This window comes from Oncorhynchus tshawytscha, linkage group LG10, assembly GCF_018296145.1.
Source record: "Oncorhynchus tshawytscha isolate Ot180627B linkage group LG10, Otsh_v2.0, whole genome shotgun sequence".
Taxonomy (NCBI): domain Eukaryota; kingdom Metazoa; phylum Chordata; class Actinopteri; order Salmoniformes; family Salmonidae; genus Oncorhynchus; species Oncorhynchus tshawytscha.
In genome coordinates this window covers 42,928,483-42,951,618 of record NC_056438.1, presented here as the reverse complement: position 1 = coordinate 42,951,618, position 23,136 = coordinate 42,928,483, and the positions used below count along the sequence as shown (strand labels likewise).

General features: G+C 43.6%; 1 protein-coding gene across 1 annotated transcript; it reads left to right on the top strand.

Annotated features, from left to right (window-relative positions):
* The first annotated feature begins 39 nt into the window (after window positions 1-39).
* Window positions 40-22,358, top strand: LOC112260228 (tyrosine-protein kinase JAK1). Its single transcript, XM_024435169.2, has 25 exons — window positions 40-355; window positions 729-933; window positions 2,916-3,039; window positions 3,217-3,367; window positions 3,480-3,643; window positions 3,791-3,995; window positions 4,173-4,316; window positions 4,444-4,626; window positions 6,890-7,047; window positions 7,992-8,106; window positions 8,381-8,570; window positions 9,068-9,171; window positions 9,432-9,587; window positions 10,103-10,190; window positions 10,630-10,757; window positions 11,845-11,980; window positions 12,057-12,208; window positions 12,474-12,624; window positions 12,748-12,842; window positions 13,345-13,537; window positions 13,659-13,783; window positions 14,110-14,282; window positions 14,596-14,713; window positions 15,117-15,227; window positions 20,814-22,358. The coding sequence occupies exons 2-25, from the start codon at window positions 732-734 to the stop codon at window positions 20,937-20,939; spliced, it is 3,492 nt and encodes a 1,163-aa protein (XP_024290937.1). The 5' UTR covers window positions 40-355; window positions 729-731; the 3' UTR covers window positions 20,940-22,358.
* The last annotated feature ends 778 nt before the right edge of the window (window positions 22,359-23,136 follow it).

Genomic DNA, 23,136 nt, shown 5'->3' with positions numbered 1-23,136 from the left:
CCTCCCCGTGTTTTAACTGGCCGTTCAGTACAGCACCGTTTCCGTACAGCTGAACATTCCAGAACGTAAAAACATACTGTTGTTTCCACTTTATTGATTTACTAAATAACCAATAGACGACTACATGGGCGTGGATTCACGACAGCGTTTACGGGAATTGATGCTTGCTTGGAAGACTCACCGCCGAGACTTAGCAACTTCATTGCACAGGATTTAAAACCCTTATCGATGATACATGCTCAAAAACATCATCATAATAGGATAATATAAGTAGCCTACACTGATATTGGGCCGTTCTGGAGGACAAAGTTATTTTTTTCAGACATTCGTGGACGGCATAAAGTAATAGACATAGGTGAGTTTCATTATGGGGCGTTTCATCATAGGTTATTGTCACTGGTCTACTGTAAGTACTGTAATACTGTAAGTAAGATGTTTATATTCAGATTTCCCTTAATTCACATACTCCGAGTTTAACATTCTGCTTTTTGAAGATACACAATGGATTTCAATATGAACAATAAACATTTTTGTCATCAATTATAGATTTTGTATGATTTTGTACTTTTTCACATTTACTTTCATGATTTTGGATTAATCGGGTTTTAAATATATGAGCTAAAATGACATCAAAGTCACTATTACATATTATGCACTTATTAAAGCCATATAGTAGCCTACTATGGCTATATTTTCTTCCTCTTAACATTTAATATTATCTTCTTTAGTGAATGCCTCGAAACAAGGCAATGGACATGGGCAGGCAGCTGTTGGTAAAGATGCAGAGGACGAGGAAGGGCAAGTTCACGCCAATCCCTGTATTACCACAGGGCCTCGAGGTCCACTTCTACCTGCGAGACTCTCACCAGCTGGAGTTTCTCCGGGGTTGTTACACTGCTGAGGAGCTGTGCACAGAGGCAGCCAAGAAGTGTGGTGAGTCTGAGTCAGTGTTACATACAAATAAATATATGGACATTAATACAGTAACATAATCATAGTTTATGTCCCCCACTCTTTCTACACTGCTCAAAAAAATAAAGGGAACACTAAAATAACACATCCTAGATCTGAATGAATGAAATATTCTTATTAAATACTTTTTTCTTTACATAGTTGAATGTGCTGACAACAAAATCACACAAAAATGATCAATGGAAAACAAATTTATCAACCCATGGAGGTCTGGATTTGGAGTCACACTCAAAATTAAAGTGGAAAACTACACTACAGGCTGATCCAACTTTCATGTAATGTCAAAACAAGTCAAAATGAGGTTCAGTAGTGTGTGTGGCCTCCACGTGCCTGTATGACCTCCCTACAACGCCTGGGCATGCTCCTGATGAGGTGGCGAATGGTCACCTGAGGGATCTCCTCCCAGACCTGGACTAAAGCATCCGCCAACTCCTGGACAGTCCGTGGTGCAACGTGGCGTTGGTGGATGGAGCGAGACATGATGTCCCAGATGTGCTCAATTGGATTCAGGTCTGGGGAATGGGCGGGCCAGTCCATAGCATCAATGCCTTCCTCTTGCAGGAACTGCTGACACACTGCAGCCACATGAGGTCTAGCATTGTCTTGCATTAGGAGGAACCCAGGGCCAATCGCACCAGCATATGGTCTCACAAGGGGTGTGAGGATCTCATCTCGGTACCTAATGGCAGTCAGGCTACCTCTGGCGAGCACATGGAGGGCTGTGCGGCCCCCCAAAGAAATGCCACCCCACACCATGACTGACCCACCGCCAAACCGGTCATGCTGGAGGATGTTGCAGGCAGCAGAACGTTCTCCACGCCGTCTCCAGACTCTGTCATGTGCTCAGTGTGAACCTGCTTTCATCTGTGAAGAGCACAGGGCGCCAGTGGCGAATTTGCCAATCTTGGTGTTCTCTGGCAAATGCCAAACGTCCTGCATGGTGTTGGGCTGTAAGCACAACCCCCACCTGTGACGTCGGGCCCTCATACCACCCTCATGGAGTCTGTTTCTGACCATTTGAGCAGACACATGCACATTTGTGGCCTGCTGGAGGTCATTTTGCAGGGCTCTGGCAGTGCTCCTCATTTTGCAGGGCTCTGGCAGTGCTCCTAGCAGTCCTGCTGCTGGGTTGTTGCCCTCCTACGGCCTCCTCCACGTCTCCTGGTAGCGCCTCCATGCTCTGGACACTATGCTGACAGACACAGCAACCTTGCCACATCTCGCATTGATGTGCCATCCTGGATGAGCTGTACTACCTGAGCCACTTGTGTGGGTTGTAGACTCTGTCTCATGCTACCACTAGAATGAAAGCACCACCAGCATTCAAAAGTGACCAAAACATCAGCCAGGAAGCATAGGAACTGAGAAGTGGTCTGTGGTCCCCACCTGCAGAACCACTCCTTTATTGGGGGTGTCTTGCTAATTGCCTATAATTTCCACCTGTTGTCTATTCCATTTGCACAACAGCATGTGAAATTTATTGTCAATCAGTGTTGCTTCCTAAGTGGACAGTTTGATTTCACAGAAGTGTGATTGACTTCAAATCAAATCAAATGTATTTATATTGCCCTTCGTACATCAGCTGATATCTCAAAGTGCTGTACAGAAACCCAGCCTAAAACCCCAAACAGCAAGCAATGCAGGTGTAGAAGCTTGGAGTTACATTGTGTTGTTTAAGTGTTTCCTTTATTTTTTTGAGCAGTGTATTTTTCTCTCTATTTCGCCCTCTCTGTCTCTTGCTCTCTCTCACACACAAACCCCTCTCACACTGTAAACTCTCTTAGACCAAAAGTCTTACTAAGATCTCTCACTCAGACTCAAACTCCAAGTCTTCTTTTCCCCCTCCTGAGTTGCTCATCTGAATGTGTGTTATGGATAATGAATATGAAAGGTAGCAACTTGCTGGGTCTTTGTTGAGGGAAATCATATCTCTCTCTTTTTAGGCATTTCACCTCTTTGCTTCAATCTGTTTGCCTTGTATGACGAGGGCATGAACATCTGGTACCCTCCCAATCACACCTTCAAAATCGATGAGAGCACCTGCTTAAAGCTCCACTATCGCATGAGGTAAGCCTAAGGATATGTTGCTCCTCAGTTTGTCACAAATATTGAAGGAACGAAGCAGAGGTAACCATTTTTGATTGCAGCAGCACTTTGGTCTGCAAATTCGCAAACTTGAGATAAAAATAACTTTCCTACAAAAACTTCATACTGACATTGAAATACCCCCGTCTCTTTATCCAGGTTCTACTTCACCAACTGGCATGGTGCGAATGACAATGTGCCACGTGTTTGCAGACATGCCCTCAAGAGAAAGAACGGCAATGGGCCGAAGACCGAATCAGGGGGTACGGCACTCCTTGAGGCTGCCTCACTGAAGTATCTGTTCGCCCAGGTATAATTTTGCACAAAAAAAAACTTTAAAACAGTTGTATCCTCAAATGTAGAATTCTAGCATACACAATCATATATCCTTATTCATGTGTTTGTGCATTGGCTTTTCCCAGGGTCAGCATGACTTCCTGAAGGGGCGGGCCGCAGTGCGTAACCCTCAGAATGAAGAGGAGGCCCACTGTATTGAGAATGAGTGCCTGGGGGTGGCAGTGTTGTCTATCACACACAATGCCTTGGAGAAGAACATCGTCAACCCATATTTAGCAGGACAGATCAGGTAACTAATCGTCACTCACAAAGAGGTTCAAAATTAAGCTGGTGTTATTGTCTTGCTGTCGGTTTACCATCTTTCTTATACACACTCATGCACACACACACACACATACACCCCCGACTCAACCAAATCTCTTTCCATCCCACCCAGCTATAAGAAATACATCCCAGAGAGCATGAACCAAATCATCAAGCAGCGGACCTTCCTGACACGACGCCGCATCTCCCGGGTGTTTCAGCGCTTCCTTAACGAGTTCAACAACAAGACGGTGAAGAGCAACAAAGTCAACATCCATGACATCAAGGTCAAATACTTGGCTACGCTGGAGACTTTGACCTGTGGGTTCGGCTGTGAGGTGTGTAGCTAGATGTATTACAGTACCCATAATGCACTGCATAACCATGCTTGCAGACACGCTATTAATTAAAGAAAGAATGGCACTGGGCCAAAGACGGAACCAGGTGGTACTCTAAAAGTCTGTGTAAAGTACTGTATGTGTAGCTAACATAATGGTATCCTGTCTCATTACAAGATGTACAAGCCTGAAGTGCTACGTGTTACTGACAGCGAAGGGGAGATCGAAGGAACACCCACTTCCTGTAACCAGGGTCAGCCCACCCAGTACCAAGTCCTTGTGTCTGGAAATACAGGGATCAAGTGGCGGAAGCAACAGAATGTGAGTATAGTATTTTGTAGTTTAGAATGTGTAAATTATGGCATACATTGTATCATTATTATCTAAATGTCATCTGATATGTTGTTCATAAAGAGATAAAAACATTTAATGTTCATCTATTTCTCAGAATGCATGGACTGCCAAAGAGAAGAAAAAATCTAAAAAGTACAAAACCTACATCAACTGGAAGAACAAACCAGCTCAAGACGTTTCGAATGACTGGAAAACCTTCTCTGATTTCTATGAGATTACACACATCAACATCAAGGGCTCCACAGTCACTGTCCACAAGCAGGACAACAAAAAGATGGTAAAGTTTAATTGGTTTAAAGGTGCAATATGCAGAAATCGCCATATCCTGGTTGCTAAAATTGTAATAGTTTGCCTAATTTCAGTTAATGTGACAAAACAAGCAATGTATAGTGTAGATCAGTGTACCATCTAAACCGATGTGAATATATATAGTGCCTTGTGAAAGTATTCGGCCCCCTTGAACTTTGCGACCTTTTGCCACATTTCAGGCTTCAAACATAAAGATATAAAACTGTATTTTTTTTGTGAAGAATCAACAACAAGTGGGACACAATCATGAAGTGGAACGACATTTATTGGATATTTCAAACTTTTTTAACAAATCAAAAACTGAAAAATTGGGCGTGCAAAATTATTCAGCCCCTTTACTTTCAGTGCAGCAAACTCTCTCCAGAAGTTCAGTGAGGATCTCTGAATGATCCAATGTTGACCTAAATGACTAATGATGATAAATACAATCCACCTGTGTGTAATCAAGTCTCCGTACAAATGCACCTACACTGTGATAGTCTTAGAGGTCCGTTAAAAGCGCAGAGAGCATCATGAAGAACAAGGAACACACCAGGCAGGTCCGAGATACTGTTGTGAAGAAGTTTAAAGCCGGATTTGGATACAAAAAGATTTCCCAAGCTTTAAACATCCCAAGGAGCACTGTGCAAGCGATAATAATGAAATGGAAGGAGTATCAGACCACTGCAAATCTACCAAGACCTGGCCGTCCCTCTAAACTTTCAGCTCATACAAGGAGAAGACTGATCAGAGATGCAGCCAAGAGGCCCATGATCACTCTGGATGAACTGCAGAGATCTACAGCTGAGGTGGGAGACTCTGTCCATAGGACAACAATCAGTCGTATATTGCACAAATCTGGCCTTTATGGAAGAGTGGCAAGAAGAAAGCCATTTCTTAAAGATATCCATAAAAAGTGTTGTTTAAAGTTTGCCACAAGCCACCTGGGAGACACACCAAACATGTGGAAGAAGGTGATCTGGTCAGATGAAACCAAAATTCAACTTTTTGGCAACAATGCAAAACGTTATGTTTGGCGTAAAAGCAACACAGCTCATCACCCTGAACACCTATCCCCACTGTCAAACATGGTGGTGGCAGCATCATGGTTTGGGCCTGCTTTTCTTAAGCAGGGACAGGGAAGATGGTTAAAATTGATGGGAAGATGGATGGAGCCAAATACAGGACCAGTCTGGAAGAAAACCTGATGGAGTCTGCAAAAGACCTGAGACTGGGACGGAGATTTGTCTTCCAACAAGACAATGATCCAAAACATAAAGCAAAATCTACAATGGAATGGTTCAAAAATAAACATATCCAGGTGTTAGAATGGCCAAGTCAAAGTTCAGACCTGAATCCAATCGAGAATCTGTGGAAAGAACTGAAAACTGCTGTTCACAAATGCTCTCCATCCAACCTCACTGAGCTCGAGCTGTTTTGCAAGGAGGAATGGGAAAAAATTTCAGTGTCTCGATGTGCAAAACTGATAGAGACATACCCCAAGCGACTTACAGCTGTAATCGCAGCAAAAGGTGGCGCTACAAAGTATTAACTTAAGGGGGCTGAATAATTTTGCACGCCCAATTTTTCAGTTTTTGATTTGTTAAAAAAGTTTGAAATATCCAATAAATGTCGTTCCACGTCATGATTGTGTCCCACTTGTTGTTGATTCTTCACAAAAAAATACAGTTTTATATCTTTATGTTTGAAGCCTAAAATGTGGCAAAAGGTCGCAAAGTTCAAGGGGGCCGAATACTTTCGCAAGGCACTGTATTTTCAATAACGAAAGATATTGTAGCGGTTCTCTTGGGGTGAAGTAGAGGCGGACCAAAACGCAGCGTGATTATATTGATTCATGTTTAATAAACAAAGATAAACACGAACACTACAAAACAATAAACGTGGAAAACCAAAAACAGCCCTATCTGGTGCAAAACACAGAGACAGGAACAATCACCCACAAACACACAGTGAAACCCAGGCTACCTAAGTATGATTCTCAATCAGAGACAACTAATGACACCTGCCTCTGATTGAGAACCATACTAATCATTGAATTTGATGGGGTCTCCCAAAAAGTTACATATTGCAGGTTTAAGCTTCAGAGGAAACTTAAACATTCAATCATGCTGAATATCTGAGTGAGCAATCTTGAATGAGACTCCGTCAGTGTATACTCTATTACCCATTTTCTCTTTCATATTGGACATGCACCTTCATTGTCATTAGTTGTCGCTCTATCTCCACCACAGGAACTGAGCCTGGGTTTCCATGCAGAGGCATTGTCTTTTGCCACCCTCGTTGATGGATACTTCCGTCTGACAGTGGATGCACATCACTTCCTGTGTACAGATGTGGCCCCTCCCTCTGTGGTACAGAACCTGCAGGAAGGCTGTCATGGTCCTATCAGGTGAGCTTAAATATTCCCATTCATTGGTTAGAGAAAATGTAAATATTCATAAAATACAACATCTTTGTTAAACTGTCAATTTGTCAGATTATACAGATATCTTGGTCAGTAATCACATTTCCATCCACAGTTTTTATGCGAGTAAGGTCACATCGTATAGATAAAAAAAATCACGATAGCCGTGTTGGAAATAGGAAGTTTCGGTCAATTTTATAATTTCTGACAGATCATTTGTTTGTTTGACGTGGTAGGATCATATCGAAGTGAACTTGGAGTCACGCGATGATATGGTGTGTGGTTCTCTCACTATAACTCGGGAAACCATGCAATTTATTCAGCTACAGATTAAATAAATTATGATGAACTTCACAGGGTGGTGAAAGTGCACAGTGATGAGCTTGATGCACCTTTCCTTCCAATCAATATCGAGGGTCTTATTCTGGTGACATGATGATCGATGCTTGTCTGACATTTAACAAATACAAATATTCTCGCTCTTATCCATAATTATCTCATCATGTAGACTATCTGTACAGACTACCTGCACTGTATCTGTGATCTGTTGGTTAAAGCACACATGCCAAGACCAGAGTAGGCACATTTACTATTTAACAGAACCATTTTTGTGACCACTATTGGTCGAGTGGAAAATGAAGAAAAAAAACGTTCGATTTTTATCCTGTCCATGAAAATGTAAGTGAAAAAGTACATTTTCTGTGCACTACTTCACTGATTTCTGTGCACTGATTGTTATTCGCAACAGGTCCGTTTGGTGGAAACCCACCACTGGTTGGAAAATGCGCATATTTTAGAATATTCGGATGAAAATCTGTCGCCAATTGGTTGGAAACCTAGCTAGTGATACAGTAATACTGCTATACTAGTGTAGAACTGAGTGGATCCACCCCTTTTCCCATGATGTAATTTGGCCCCTCCCCCTCCAGCATGGACTACACCTCCCACAAGCTGCGTCAGGAGGGCAGGGAGGAGGGCATGTATGTGCTGCGCTGGAGCTGCATCGACTATGACCACATCATCCTGACTGTCAAATGCAATGAAGTACAGTACCACTTCCACCATCTGCCTCACCCACAGTCATTTAGACATGTATACAGCCACTCTCATTTTCAGACAATGATACATTTGAACATTTTTGTGAGGCTTTCTCACTTTTAAAAACCTGGCGGCGCTATCATGTTAGTGACTATCTTGTTAGTCACCATTATTTGACTGAACTGAATTGTGACAATTTGTTGCTGTAAAATGGTCTGTGTTAAATAAATTGGCTCGATTACTCTCTATACTTGTTCTCTTCTTGGCTCTCCTGCTGTAGGTGGACCAGACCGATAGCCATCCGTACCGTAACTTTAAGATCGAGGTGGGGCCGGAAGGCTACGGCCTGAGTGGTACAGCCCTGAAGCAGCCCTCTCTCAGGGAGCTGATGGAACAGCTGATTGGCCAGAGACTTAGCACAGACGGAGTCTTCTTCCAGCTCCGCAAGGCCTGCCCTCCGCAGCCCAGAGGTATGGTATGATACCCTGCCCCAATACTACACAAACTTAGAAAAAAAAGGTGCTATCTAGAACCTAAAAGGGTTCTTCGGCTGTCCCCATACAAGAACCCTTTTTGGTTCCAGGAACAACTCCCATTCCACAGAGGGTTCTACATGGATCCCAAAAGGGTTTTCTACCTCTAACCAAAAAAAGGGTTCTATCTGGAATCAAAAAAGTTTGAGTACAGCTGAAGAACCCCTTTGGAACCCTTTTTTCTAAAGTGTATCACCACGGCACCTAATCCCTGACCATGGTCCTGCCCAGAGGTTTGGCACCTTATGCCATACAATACACCAGACCTGGATGTGTTATTCTCTTTATACCACTATCAAACAGGAAATGTTGCTCAGTAACAGTGGTTTTCCTGAATTCGGCAGCTCTGTCGCCTGTTCTCACGTCAGAGGGAGAAGATTGGTGTGTGTGTCTATATTGTTTCCCATTTCAGCTTTTTTAATTTTTTTTTTTAGAAATGTCTAACCTGCTACTAGTGACAAAGAGAGATGCGGAGCCGATGTACCCCGTACAGAGTCATGTCATCTTCCACAAGATCCTCAACGAGGACATAGTGCAGGTGTGTGTGTGTGTGTGTGTGTGTGTGTGTGTGTGTGCGCGTATGTGTGCGCTTGTGTATGTGGTTGTGTGTCTGTCTGCTTGTGTGGATTTGAATGTGCTTGTGTGTTTGTATGTTAGCCTTTACTGTGTTTACAGTATGTTTGTGTGCACAGGATGCCCTACACTGATAATACTACTTTTTTATTTAATTTCCTTCGATCTACAAATAATGCTATTCTGTCCATAACCCTGTCTTGTGTCTCTCATATGTCTATATAGGAGGAGCACTTGGGCTGTGGCACCAGAACTAACATCTATGCTGGGAAATTTAAGATAAAGAGTGAGGAAGAGAAGGATGTGTGGGGTTCCCAAACCTACCACGAGGTGAAAGTGGTCCTGAAAGTGCTAGGGTCCCAACACAGAGACATCTCTATGGTGAGAACACACACACATACTGTATAAACAAAAATTGGCTTTGTAAATGAATGTGATTGGCATACACATTAACCTTTTATTGCAGTGGGCTAAATCAGGGTCACACAAAGTGTTTCTTGGTAGTCTTAAACAAATCTACTTTTGTTTCAAAGTATACACATCACACTCATGGTTATGGGCTTAGAAAATAAGAAGACGCCTCTACCATGTCAGGTATAGAGTTGAAATGTACTACATTTTGAGTTTACGTCCCAATATTACACTTTTATATACATCACAGAAGACTGAAATATAACAAAACCGTTTGACATAGAAACAGGATTTTGGGCTTAAAAAAAAAAAAGTTTATTAATTATGAAAAATATTAATAACATTCCACCCATGAGGCTAGTAGGTCATTTGACTGCAGGAAAGGGCTGCCCCACATACACACCGCTCCTCCCTCCACCACCCATGTCTGACCTTGTGACTTCTCCTTTTGACTCTGACCTTTGACACTGAGCTCTTTCTGTTAGACTTTCTTTGAAACGGTCAGTATGATGCGTCAGGTGTCCCATCAACACATCACTCTGCTGCACGGTGTCTGTGTTCGCAACCATGACAGTAAGTCATCCTTCCTTATTTTGAATCTTCAACTGAGACTCTGCGATATGCCACAAGCCGCAGGAAGAACCTAAGTTAATGCAGATGAGCGCCATGCAAGACTATGTACTCGCATATCTGTGCATGTTCATGTGTACCCTTCACACTCCGACAACATGATATCGGCACGACAACAACTAGGGAGAAGTTTACTCTCCGCTTCATGCTCTTAGTTGTTGTGGAAGTTGATACCCAATACTGCTGATTAGTTTGCGTCACTGAAGGTTAGGACATAGATTGTCTGCATATACCGTATATTGTGGAAAATGTCTCTGACAGCAAACTAATAATTTTTTACATTTTTATTAAGTTGCAACCTACTCATACTTTTCTATCTGGAATAGGCTAGACTTTTTTTGAACCTCTAACTGTGTGTGTGTATGGTGTTGTCGCTGTTCAGATATCATTGTGGAGGAGCATGTGACGCTGGGTCCTCTGGATGTGTTCATGCGGGGACATCGTCTTGAACTCAGCGCCTCCTGGAAGTACCAGGTGGCCAAACAACTGACCGGCGCCCTCAGCTACCTGGTGAGATGTGATGAGACGAGACACAGTTGCGATTTGACACTACAGGGCCAAACCGAGCTGTACTGGGCTGCCCTGATGGGGGGGAAAAAACAGCATAGACCAGCATAAATGTCAAGCCTGTCCATGCTGGTCAAGCTGGTCTGACCAGCATGGTCTCGCTGGTTAGGCTGGCTGAATAGCTGGCCAAGCAGGTGATTCTGGTGACCAACTCATGCTGGTGTGCTGATGACCAGCTTATGCTGGTGACCAAGTTGTTCTATGCTGGTCAATCTGGTCTGCAAAAGCACACCCATCATTATCGTATTTCCCAGATTGCTCTATTGCGATTGTTTTAATTGTTTGTTTCAATATCTGTTTTTGCATGTTCATTGGTTGATAAATTAATTGATGAATTAATCTTATGCTACACAAAGATAAATAACGGCCATTTTTCTAAACTAATCCAATCTGTTAGTTGACTTGTTGACCCCGTTATTGAAATGGTTGTTCCAGTTTAGGTTGTCTCATTTATTCATTGTTCTAACACTGGCAGTCATTCTGAATGCCATTGTGGGTGAATACAAGTTAAAATTGTTGGACATCCCCACTCTGACTGGATAGGAATTGAACATCACTTTGCAAGCCAGCATGTGACTTTACCAGTGTTGAAAACACTATGAAAGCTGGTCACCAGCAAAATCACAGCGAAGGCTGGTCACCTGCGAAAACATTGAAGGCACAAGAAGAAAAAAAATAAGGCTGGTCACCAGCATGACCAGCCTATGCTGGTCTATGCAAAAAAGAAAATCCAAAATGGAGGCCTGGTTATGCATTCCCCATAGTTACAGTTACTGGAACCGTGGTAGAAAGGACAATGTGAACAGAAAATACCAGAGCCGGTCCAGTATGATTTAGGTTGACCCCATAGTATGAATCGGGCATAGAAATGTGCCATTATAATAACATTTCATTCTATAATCTAATGTAGAATGTAATGGTCTTGGAACTTGGTGCCAACCTGGACAATACAGTAGTAGTAGTTTGTCAAACTTGCATAGATCTATCTGGCTCTAGACCTGACTCTTCCCTGTGTTCCTGTCCCCTACAGGAGGATAAGAAGCTGGTCCATGGCTATGTGTGTGCTAAGAACGTCCTAGTGGAGCGGGATGGCCTAGAGGGAGAGACTGGGCCCTTCATCAAACTGAGTAGCCCTGGGGTCTCCATCTCCACACTCAACATACAAGGTGTGTGTGTGGTGTGTGCGTCTCTGTGTGTCTGGGCCCCCCCCCCCCCAGCTGACAAGGCTGTGTTGTATTACAGAGTGTGTGGAGAGGATCCCATGGATCGCCCCAGAGTGTGTGAGGAACAGCCAGGCCCTGAGTGTTGCGGTGGATAAGTGGGGATTTGGCACCACACTGTGGGAGATCTGCTATGAGGGAGTTGCTCCTCTCAAGGACAAGAAACTCATAGAGGTACACCCACACTTCCCCTGACAAGACAGTGAGCAACACAATCTCTCACTCACAACCACCCCCAGACTCCTGCGACATAGCCTAACTATTCTTAAAAAAAAAAAATGTGTCCTTCATTTACCCAGGAGAGATATCTATTTCAGAGGGGAGGTCTTGAGTTATTTCATTGAATACACCTAGCATATCACTTAGAAGCAAGGTATTGGAATCAGTATTGGAACAGTCTTGGTTCTGATCCATCTCCTCACTTTCTCTCTGTGAGAAGAAGGAGATGTTTTACTCAGCCCAGTGTTCCCTGGTGACCCCAGACTGCCCTCAGCTGGCTGAGCTCATCACCAAGTGCATGAACTACGACCCCAAGAGGAGGCCCTTCTTCAGGGCCATTGTCAGGGACCTCACCGGGGTGGCCGAGCAGAGTAAGAGGACAAACCTTTTTATCTGTCTCTGTTGTTCTTGTTGTTATTATCACCTGCATGTGTATGTGCATGTGTTTACATAGGGTAATACATAGGGTTATCTCTGTGTGGCCCTTCCCCCAGACCCAGTCCTGCCACCTGGTAGGATGCCCATCCAGGAAGTGGACCCCACTGTGTTTGATACGAGGTTCCTCAGGAAAATTGATAACCTGGGAGAGGTAGGGACTCTCTTAATACATGTATACTTTACTTTTGTGGTGCTTGTCCCCATTTTAAAGGGGCAATCTGTGATTGGTACGTACATTTTTTTTTTACTTTTTAAAATTATAGCCATTGATTCGTGAAGAATATATCTTATATTTAATTTAACTAGGCAAGTCAGTTGCCTACCGGGGAACAGTGGGTTAACTGCCTTGTTCAGGGGCAGAACGAAAGAACACCTTGTCAGCTCTGGGATTCGATCCAGAAACCCAACGCTCTAACCACTAGGCTACCTGCCACCCCAATGCTTCCTTGAGCTTAGTTTCATTGTCTTACCCCATCAGAACCCAAAATATGAGTGGCAAGGTGACCGCTTAGTTTTTTTCATCCTAGTAATACCCATGTAATGTGACTATTGAGGTATGTAATTGTGTGTGTGGTATGCATATGAACTGTACTTGTTTGGGTTAATATGTGCTCTAGAATTGCTCTTGTGTTGTGTGTGTGTCTACTGTGCAGGGTCACTTTGGTAAGGTGGAGCTGTGTCAGTATGACCCCCATGGGGACGGCCGAGGGGAGCTGGTGGCGGTCAAGTCTCTGAAGCCAAACAGCAAAGGCCAGCTGCCCTGCCACCTGAGAAGAGAGATAGATACCATGAGAGAACTGTACCACCACAACATTGTCAAATACAAAGGAGTGTGTAGCGAGGAGGGTGAGGAGGGCAATGCATGCACTCCTACATGCACACCTAAATGTATACTGTATGTAAATATACAATACACACACACACACACACACACACACTTGTGTGAACATCGTGTTTCTTTGTCTAGGTGGGAGGACCACTAAGCTGATTATGGAGTACCTGCCAGCGGGGAGCCTGAAGGACTACCTTCCCAAAAGAAAACACCAGACTGACCTCAAGAGACTTCTCAACTACGCCCTCCAGATCTGCCAGGTATTGTAGTATGGATCTTTATTAATAACCCCAAAAATTGAATTTCATTGTTTTAACTAGCTCCTATAGGTATTTATTTATGTACTGCGGTTTCTGATTATGGAGAGAGTTGGACATTCTAAAGCATTGCAGTCCTTGTTTATATAAACTTTCTGCTACTTTCAAAGAAATGAACATCGTCGGTAACTGTGGCTAGTACTATATGGGAAAGTTGTGTTGGAATGTTTCAACGACTCCTAGAAACCACAAGACTGCCAGGTAAATAGCTATAAAAGTATACAAACTATAAAAACAAGTGAAAATGTGTGTGTGTGTGTGTCTCTCAGGGAATGGATTACTTGGGATCCCAGCGGTTCATCCACCGGGATTTGGCGGCCAGGAACGTTCTGGTGGAGAACGAGAGCACAGTGAAGATCGCAGACTTTGGCCTGACCAAGAGCATGAAGGAGGACAAGAGTTACTACACTGTCAAAGAGGACACCGAAAGCCCTGTGTTCTGGTGAGAAACATGGAAATAGAATGACAAGGCCAGGTCCCAGAACTTAACTTGATGGTTCACTCCCAAAGCAAAGAGATAAGCTCACATGCCATTTAAAAGCCTGGAAGCCAGTCTATCGTTGCTATCTGTGATGGATCAGATTAAAACCTCTAATGATATTGACAGGTTGGGTCTCATTGTATTGATAAGTAGATACCAAACGGAAGAAATCAAACTGAAAAAAGGGAGGGACTACCTCAACTTGAACAATAAGAAATGCTTATCTCCAGGTTTTTTTGAAAAACATTTTGCTACAGTATGTGTTGCCTTGTAGGTATGCTCCTGAGTGCCTGGTGGGCTCTAAGTTCTACCCTGCGTCTGACGTGTGGTCTTTCGGAGTGACCCTCTATGAGCTGATGACCTATTGCGAGTCAAGCAGCAGTCCTGAGCCGGTAAAGAACTTTCTCTCTGTGTTTACCTCACTTCACTATGAAAATAGTTTCATACAAATTTGTTCAACTTTATTGATTTGACAAAACACGAGGAGTCAGACATTTTAACATTTACTGTCTCATCTCATGTCTTCGTTCATCAAGCTAGCCCTTGTCTGTTATGGGATCAAATTATTCTGCAATTCAATACTCTGACCTTTCTCCCTAAGTGTGCACTTCATGGATTTTAAACAAAATGACTAGAGTAAGAAATATGGAAGAAACTCCTTCCCCAAGCTTGCACCAATCCAATCCTTTTAAATGCATGGGAAGAAGTACATGAGTGTATACTTTGAGAGAAAAGACTTGGGTGTAGGTACGGCCATCTGTTTTGGTTTTGATCATGTGACGTGGTTGTTCACAGGTATTTTTGAAGTTGCTTAGTCCAAGCGAGGGTAAGATGACTCTCACCCGATTGGTGGAATTTCTGATAGACGGCAAGAGGCTGCCATGTCCACCTCGCTGCCCAGACACGGTAAGAGAACTCCGGGAAGTGGTGTCATCTGTTCACCAAGGCTGTAGTCTTTCCTTCTCTTTCATCTGAAAGCTAAAGCTCCGGGATAAGGTTTCCCTGAGGTACAGGTTTAGGATCAGCTTCCGATCCCCCAATCCTAAGCTTAACCATTTGTGGGGAAAATGCTAAATAGACCCAAGATCAGCGTCTAAGGGCAACTTTGCTCCAAACTAAAGATAATAGTACCCTTTCTAAATACACATTCAGTAGTGTTATTCTATTCTTAAACTATCCTCAATAGGAATGAGTGGGAATAGAACATCCTGCACATCCGATGGTTCCGAGCAGGTGCTGGGCTATCAAAGTCAATGTTTACGGCAGTCACTCACTGCTGTAGAATGCAGAGAAAAATGGGGCAATTCAAGAGGGTGCTATGAAATGAATGTCAAAACTTGTTTTTATTTGCCTATGTCATTACACATTATCTAGAATGAATAATTACATTGTTCTCTACAATATTATAACCTTAATATACTTATACTTGACTGTTGATTTAAATAGAAACGTTACTATTTAGAGGTGCTTCTGCTGGTTGGACCAATCAAAATCAACGTGATACCGTCATCATTTTTACCTCCAGGTCCTTCACTTTCATTGCCTATAACCACGATCAATCTGCATTGAGAGGGGCCGTTTCTATGGCGATTTAAAGGGAAAGACTAAATGGATGGCTTCTGGTTGGGATATGTATGTACATTCTGGTTGGGATATGTATGTGTCGTCCCCACAGTGACCATACATACACATCCCAACCAGAAGCCACGGATTACAGACAACATCCGCACTGAGCTAAAGACAAGAGCTGCCGCTTTCAAAGACACTAATCTGGATGCTTAGAAGTAATCCTGCTATGCCCTCCGACCAACCATCAAACAGGCAAAGAATAAAGGACTAAGATTGAATCCTACTACACCGGCTCTGATGCTCGTCGGATGTTGCAGGACTTGCAAACTATTACCGATTACAAAGGGAAACCCAGCCATGAGCTGACCAGTGACGCAAGCCTACCAAATGAGCTAAATACCTTCTATACTCGCTTTGAGGCAAGCAACACTGAACCATGCATGAGAGCACCAGCTGTTCCGAACGACTGTGGTCACGCTCTCTGTAGCTGATGTCAGTAAGACCTTTTAAACATGTCAACATTCACAAGGCCGCAGGGCCAGACGGATTACCAGGACTCCATACTCAGAATCCTCTGATCAACTGGCAAGTGTCTTCACTGACATTTTCAACCTCTACCTGACCGAGTCTGTAATATCTTCATGATTTGAAAAGACCACCGTAGTCCCTGTGCTCAAGAACACCAAGGTCACCTGCCTAAATGACTACCACCCTGTAGGACTCACGTCTGTAGCAAAGAAGTGCTTTGAAAGGCTGGTCATTGTTCACATCAACAGCATCCTCTCGGATATCCTAGACCCACTCCAATTCGCATACCGCCCCAACAGATCCACAGATGACACAATCTCCATTGCACTCCACACTGCCCTTTCCCACCTGGACAAAAGCAACACCTACGTGAGAATATTGTTTGCTGACTACAGCTCAGCGTTCAACACCATAGTGCCCTCAAAGCTCATCACTAAGCTAAGGACCCTGGGACTAAACACCTCCCTCTGCAACTGAATCCTGGACTTCCTGACAGGCTGCCCCCAGGTGGTAAGGGTAGGCAACAACCCATCTGCCACGCTAATCCTCAACACGGAGGCCCCTCAGGGGTGCGTGCTTAGTCCCCTCCTGTACTCCCTGTTCACACACACACAACTGCGTGGCCACGCACGACTCCAACACCATCATTAAGTTTGCCGATGACACAAGGGTGGTAGGCCTGATCACCGACAACAGTGAGACAGCCAAGCTGGTCAGAGACCTGGAAGTGTGGTGTGCACGACAATGCCTATTCCCTCTCAGGAGACTGAAAAGATTTGGCATGGGTCCTCAGATCCTCAAAAAGTTATACAGCTGCACCATCGAGAACATCTGGTTGCATCACCGCTTGGTATGGCAACTGCTCTGCATTTGGCCGCAAGGTGTTACAGAGGGGAGTGCATACGGCCCAGTACATCACTGGGGCCAAGCTCCCGGCCATCGCGGATCTCTACACCAGGTGGTGTCAGAGGAAGGCCCTAAAAATTGGCAAAGACTCCAGCCACCCTAGTCATAGAGTGTTCTCTCTGCTACCGCAAGCGATACCGGAGGGTCAAGTCTAGGTCCAAAAGGCTCCTTAACAGCTCCTACCCCTAACTACTACACTGCTAAACAGTTAATGAAATGGCTACCCGGACTATTTGCATTGACCCCCTTTTTTATGCTGCTACCACTCACTGTTTATTATCTACCTACATGTAGTCTTTACCCCTACCTACATGTACATATTACCTCGACTAACCTCTGTACCCCAGCACATTGACATGGTACTGGTAGCTAGGGCTGCAAAGGGTCGGAAACTTTCCGGGAAATTTTCCATGGGAAGTTAAGCCCTGGAATTTGGGGGATTTTGCTTAAATTCATCAGAAAAGTTTGCTTATAACAGTGAACTTTTTTTGTGGGATACACAAGGCAATTCAAGGTCTTGTGGCATATTTTGGTTAAACTATCCCCAATTCAATGGAATTGTAACCCTCTGCATGCACAGTGCGCTCTTCCATCACATGTGCAGTGCACTTTTCCATCACATGTACAGCTGATTCTCAAGATCTTGCACACTAATGAGATGCTATTGAGCCCACACTACTACACTGTCGGAGCCAAGGAGTACATGCTTTCTTTGAAGTTTTGATTACAGTACTGGGTGGGGTGAATATACACTGCTCAAAAAAATAAAGGGAACACTTAAACGACACAATGTAACTCCAAGTCAATCACACTTCTGTGAAATCAAACTGTCCACTTAGGAAGCAACACTGATTGACAATAAATTTCACATGCTATTGTGCAAATGGAATAGACAACAGGTGGAAATTATAGGCAATTAGCAAGACACCCCCAATAAAGGAGTGGTTCTGCAGGTGGGGACCACAGACCACTTCTCAGTTCCACTTCATCAGCTTCCTGGCTGATGTTTTGGTCACTTTTGAATGCTGGCGGTGCTTTCACTCTAGTGGTAGCATGAGACGGAGTCTACAACCCACACAAGTGGCTCAGGTAGTGCAGCTCATCCAGGATGGCACATCAATGCGAGCTGTGGCAAGAAGGTTTGCTGTGTCTGTCAGCGTAGTGTCCAGAGCATGGAGGCGCTACCAGGAGACAGACCAGTACATCAGGAGATGTGGAGGAGGCCGTAGGAGGGCAACAACCCAGCAGCAGGACCGCTACCTCCGCCTTTGTGCAAGGAGGAGCACTGCCAGAGCCCTGCAAAATGACCTCCAGCATGCCACAAATGTGCATGTGTCTGCTCAAACAGTCAGAAACAGACTCCATGAGAGTGGTATGAGGGCCCGACGTCCACAGGTGGGGGTTATGCTTACAGCCCAACACCGTGCAGGACATTTTTCATTTGCCAGAGAACACCAAGATTGGCAAATTCGCCACTGGTGCCCTGTGCTCTTCACAGATGAAAGCAGGTTCACACTGAGCACATGACAGAGTCTGGAGACGCCGTGGAGAACGTTCTCCTGCCTGCAACATCCTCCAGCATGACCGGTTTGGCGGTGGGTCAGTCATGGTGTGGGGTGGCATTTCTTTGGGGGGCCGCACAGCCCTCCATGTGCTCGCCACAGGTAGCCTGACTGCCATTAGCTACCGAGATGAGATCCTCAGACCCCTTGTGAGACCACATGCTGGTGCGGTTGGCCCTGGGTTCCTCCTAATACAAGACAATGCTAGACCTCATGTGGCTGGAGTGTGTCAGCAGTTCCTGCAAGAGGATGGCATTGATGCTATGGACTGGCCCGCCCGTTCCCCAGACCTGAATCGAATTGAGCACATCTGGGACATCATGTCTCGCTCCATCCACCAATGCCACGTTGCACCACAGACTGTCCAGGAGTTGGCGGATGCTTTAGTCCAGGTCTGGGAGGAGATCCCTCAGGAGACCATCCGCCACCTCATCAGGAGCATGCCCAGGCGTTGTAGGGAGGTCATGCAGGGACGTGGAGGCCACACACACTACTGAGCCGTATTTTGACTTGTTTTAATTAAAGGCATTACATCAAAGTTGGATCAGCCTGGAGTGTGGTTTTCCACTTTAATTTTGAGTGTGACTCCAAATCCAGACCTCCATGGGTTGATAAATATGATTTCCATTGATAATTTTTGTTTGATTTTGTTGTCAGCACATTCAACTATGTAAAGAAAAAAGTATTTAATAAGAATATTTCATTCATTCAGATCTAGGATGTGTTATTTTAGTGTTCCCTTTATTTTTTTGAGCAGTGTATATGGTGCACAAAATAAATGTAATAAATAAGTAGAAAAAATGCTTATCCAAATTTTTCTAGGCCTATCCCCCCCCCAAAAAAGTCTGGCTACGCCCCTGGTGTAATGATCATGCTGTTTAATCAGCTTCTTGATATGCCACACCTGTCAGGTGGATGGATTATCTTGGCAAAGGAGAAATGCTCACTAACAAGGATGTAAACAAATTTGTGCAAAACATTTGAGAGAAATAAGCTGGAAATTTGTAGAATACATACAATACTAGCAATACAAACAGATTGTCATAGCTAGCCACCACGCATAAAATGCAGTAGTATGAATCTGTAAGTAGCTAAAGCTAACCAACTAGGTTCATTGTTAGCTAGCAATCAAGTTAAGGTTCGCTAGCTAGCTAATAATACACAATACATACTCTTTAATAACTTGCAATGAAAACGACTTTCTGCCTAAATTAGAAACGTATGATATCTGAAAATGCAGCTAGACTTACCTATATAGATGCAGGAACGCTTCATGGCGGAACCCCTTTAACGAAGTAAGACGTCCTGTGTCTTTTTCCCGTTTTGTTTGTACAGCATGTTTGGCCCGTTGTGACAAGTCACTCCGGTTCACACTGACCGTGTGCAGAAAGTAGTCCATCACAACTTTTCCCCACTGATCCTTGTCGATAGTGCCTGCTAAATTCAGGGCAGCAATGTTGTTGAGAGAAGTAGCAACGCTTTTGCAGTTCTACATGGCTAACATGTCTTTCAAAAAAGCTTCAGTAGCAAGGATTATCTACTTACTGAGCAGCTCAAGTTATAGACCGAAGCATGCCACATGGCAGACCAATCTGAACCCATCTCTCGGCATGTCCAGCCCATTCATTATCTCAGCCAATCATTGCTAGTGTGAAGGTTCCTGTACTTTTCTGTGGCTAAACCAACTAGGCTTGTAATTTAACAATTATATTCTTATTTACAGATGGCATACAAGTTTGTTATTAAGGCACATGAAAGTTCACTTGTTCCCGAAGGCATTTCTGTAAAAAAAAAACGCATTTTGATGGAGAGAATTGTTTTTCAAATGCCTCTCCTGTGAAGGAGTGACGTGCGACATACTCATACATATCTCTCTCCCTTTCTTTTGTGTGTGTGTGTGTGTGTGTGTGTGTGTGTGTGTGCACAGGTGTACTTTCTGATGAGGAGGTGTTGGGAGTTTGACCCGGCGAACAGGATCCAGTTCAAATGCTTGATCACAGAGCTGGAGACGCTGCTGGACGAGAGGCACAGAGGAGATAGACTGGCTGTCTGAACTGCTAGAGGTCACACATAGATGGAAATATACAATAATATAATATACACTGAGTATACCAAAACATTAGGAACACCTTCCTACTATTGAGTTGCTCCCCCCACCCCCTTTTAGCCCTCAGAACAGCATCAATTCGTCAGGGCATGGACCCTGCAAGGTGCCGAAAGCGTTCCACAGGGATGCTGGCCTATGTTGACTCCAATGCTTCCCAAAGTTGTGTCAAGTTGTGTGGATGTCCTTTGGGTGGTGGATCATTCTTGATACACCCGGAAACAGGTTCTGCTTGAAAAACCCAGCGTTGCAGTTCTTGACACAAACCGGTGGGCCTGGCACCTACTACCATACACCGTTCAAAGGCACTTACATTTCTTGCACATCACCCTACGAATGGCACACATACCCAATCCATGTCTCAAGGCTTAAAAATCATTATTTAACCTTTCTCCTTCCTTTCATCTACACTGTTTGAAGGGGATTTAACAAGTGACATCAGTAAGGGATCATAGCTTTCACCTGGATTCACCTGGTCAGTCTGTCGTGGAAAGAGCAGCTGTTCTTAATGTTTTGAACACACAGTGTGTATGCCATTTAGCAAACGCATCTGTCCAAATAGATGGATGGATGGATGAAAAGGCAGACAGGCTGACAGACAGTCTAATGTCAGTTAACAGAAACAGACAGACGCATGTTAGCACAGACAGACTGACATTGACTACTACAGACATAAAAATAGACGTAATCTAGCACAGACAAACCGATCAACATACACATGCACCGACAGACCAACGCACAGAAAGACGTTAACCATCACTGACAGACAGAAAGACGCACAGAAGGACAAAAGCTACATTTCTTTACAATACAGAAACACATTGGCTTGATGTTTTTACTTTTCCACATACTGTACATCTTCATTAACTCAAATGTATTCTGACCTTCAAATGCATGCTGCTGTCATTCACTATGTTCTTTAGTACAGTATTTGTTCCTTTCTTTTTACAAGCTTGATACACATTGTAAGTTAAATAGGACCCTTTTGGATAACTGAGTTAGTTCATTTTGTAAGGGTGAAAGACATTGAGGCGGTAATTTGCGTTAGCCGACAAACAGAACTTTTTTTTTAGCCGGTGTCAGAGGTGTAACCAATGATGTATATAAACCCTGGGTTGCTGATGCTATGCATTGGCCAATTAGAGGCTTTGAAGCCACCGGTTGGGTATATTGGCACTCCCCAGAAGAAGCAGTCCTCCATAGGAATTCTATAGTATTTCAATTAATTGTTTCAAGGACAAAATTGCATGTATTTAAGTACTTTTCTTGTTGTATCGGGGACATTAACATTTGTATGTTTAGCTCAGATAATATACTTAAAGTATGCATCAACTTGTCTGTAATAGAATAAATGTGGCAACACATTTATTCTATAGCTTCCAAGCTATTTTTTTACAATGGTGGGGGAGTGCCCCCTGTCAGTCATCTAGAGTGTATATATACATTATTTGGTGTAAATCTTACTACAAGCTCTACACAGGCACAAGATTCAGAGTGTTGCAAAAAAGGGACGGCTCCTTGTAATACGCTCCGGCAGTCAACCTACTATTTACTACCTGAAAATTGAGACACACTGTATCATTCCTTCCACAGCTGTGGGGGTGAACTGGATCTTTATATATACACCACTTGGGTCCTATTTCAGTAATAATGATATCAGACCTTGTTGCGTGTCTGATAATCTACCATTTATATAGGAGTGGTTAAAACATGCTAATAATGGTCCTCTGAGTATATCAAAAAAAGTTTTGTATACTTTCACAACTTCCATTGATAGGGCAGAGACATGAGCATCTCGTCATTATATACAGAGCTCTGGTTTCAGCCTCTTGAGAATTGGAAATGAAAGTTGGCATGTGGACAGTGCTCTGTTAGGATGCTGGCTTCTCCTACAGTAAATTTATGTTTTGCCCAAATTATATAATTCCTCCTGTCAAATAAAAACATAAAAACATGTACAAATGTAGGAAAGTGCTGATTTGGCAATGTCTGATTTCTGATTGTCTTAACTCTCCACGTCCACCACTAATAAGCTGAGCTTCTCAGTAATTTTCTCTTCACTTCACATTGGAGACAAAGTCTATTTCTTTGTACATCAATTACGAATCATAGTTTGCGAATGATAGTTTCTTTCCAACACACCCGG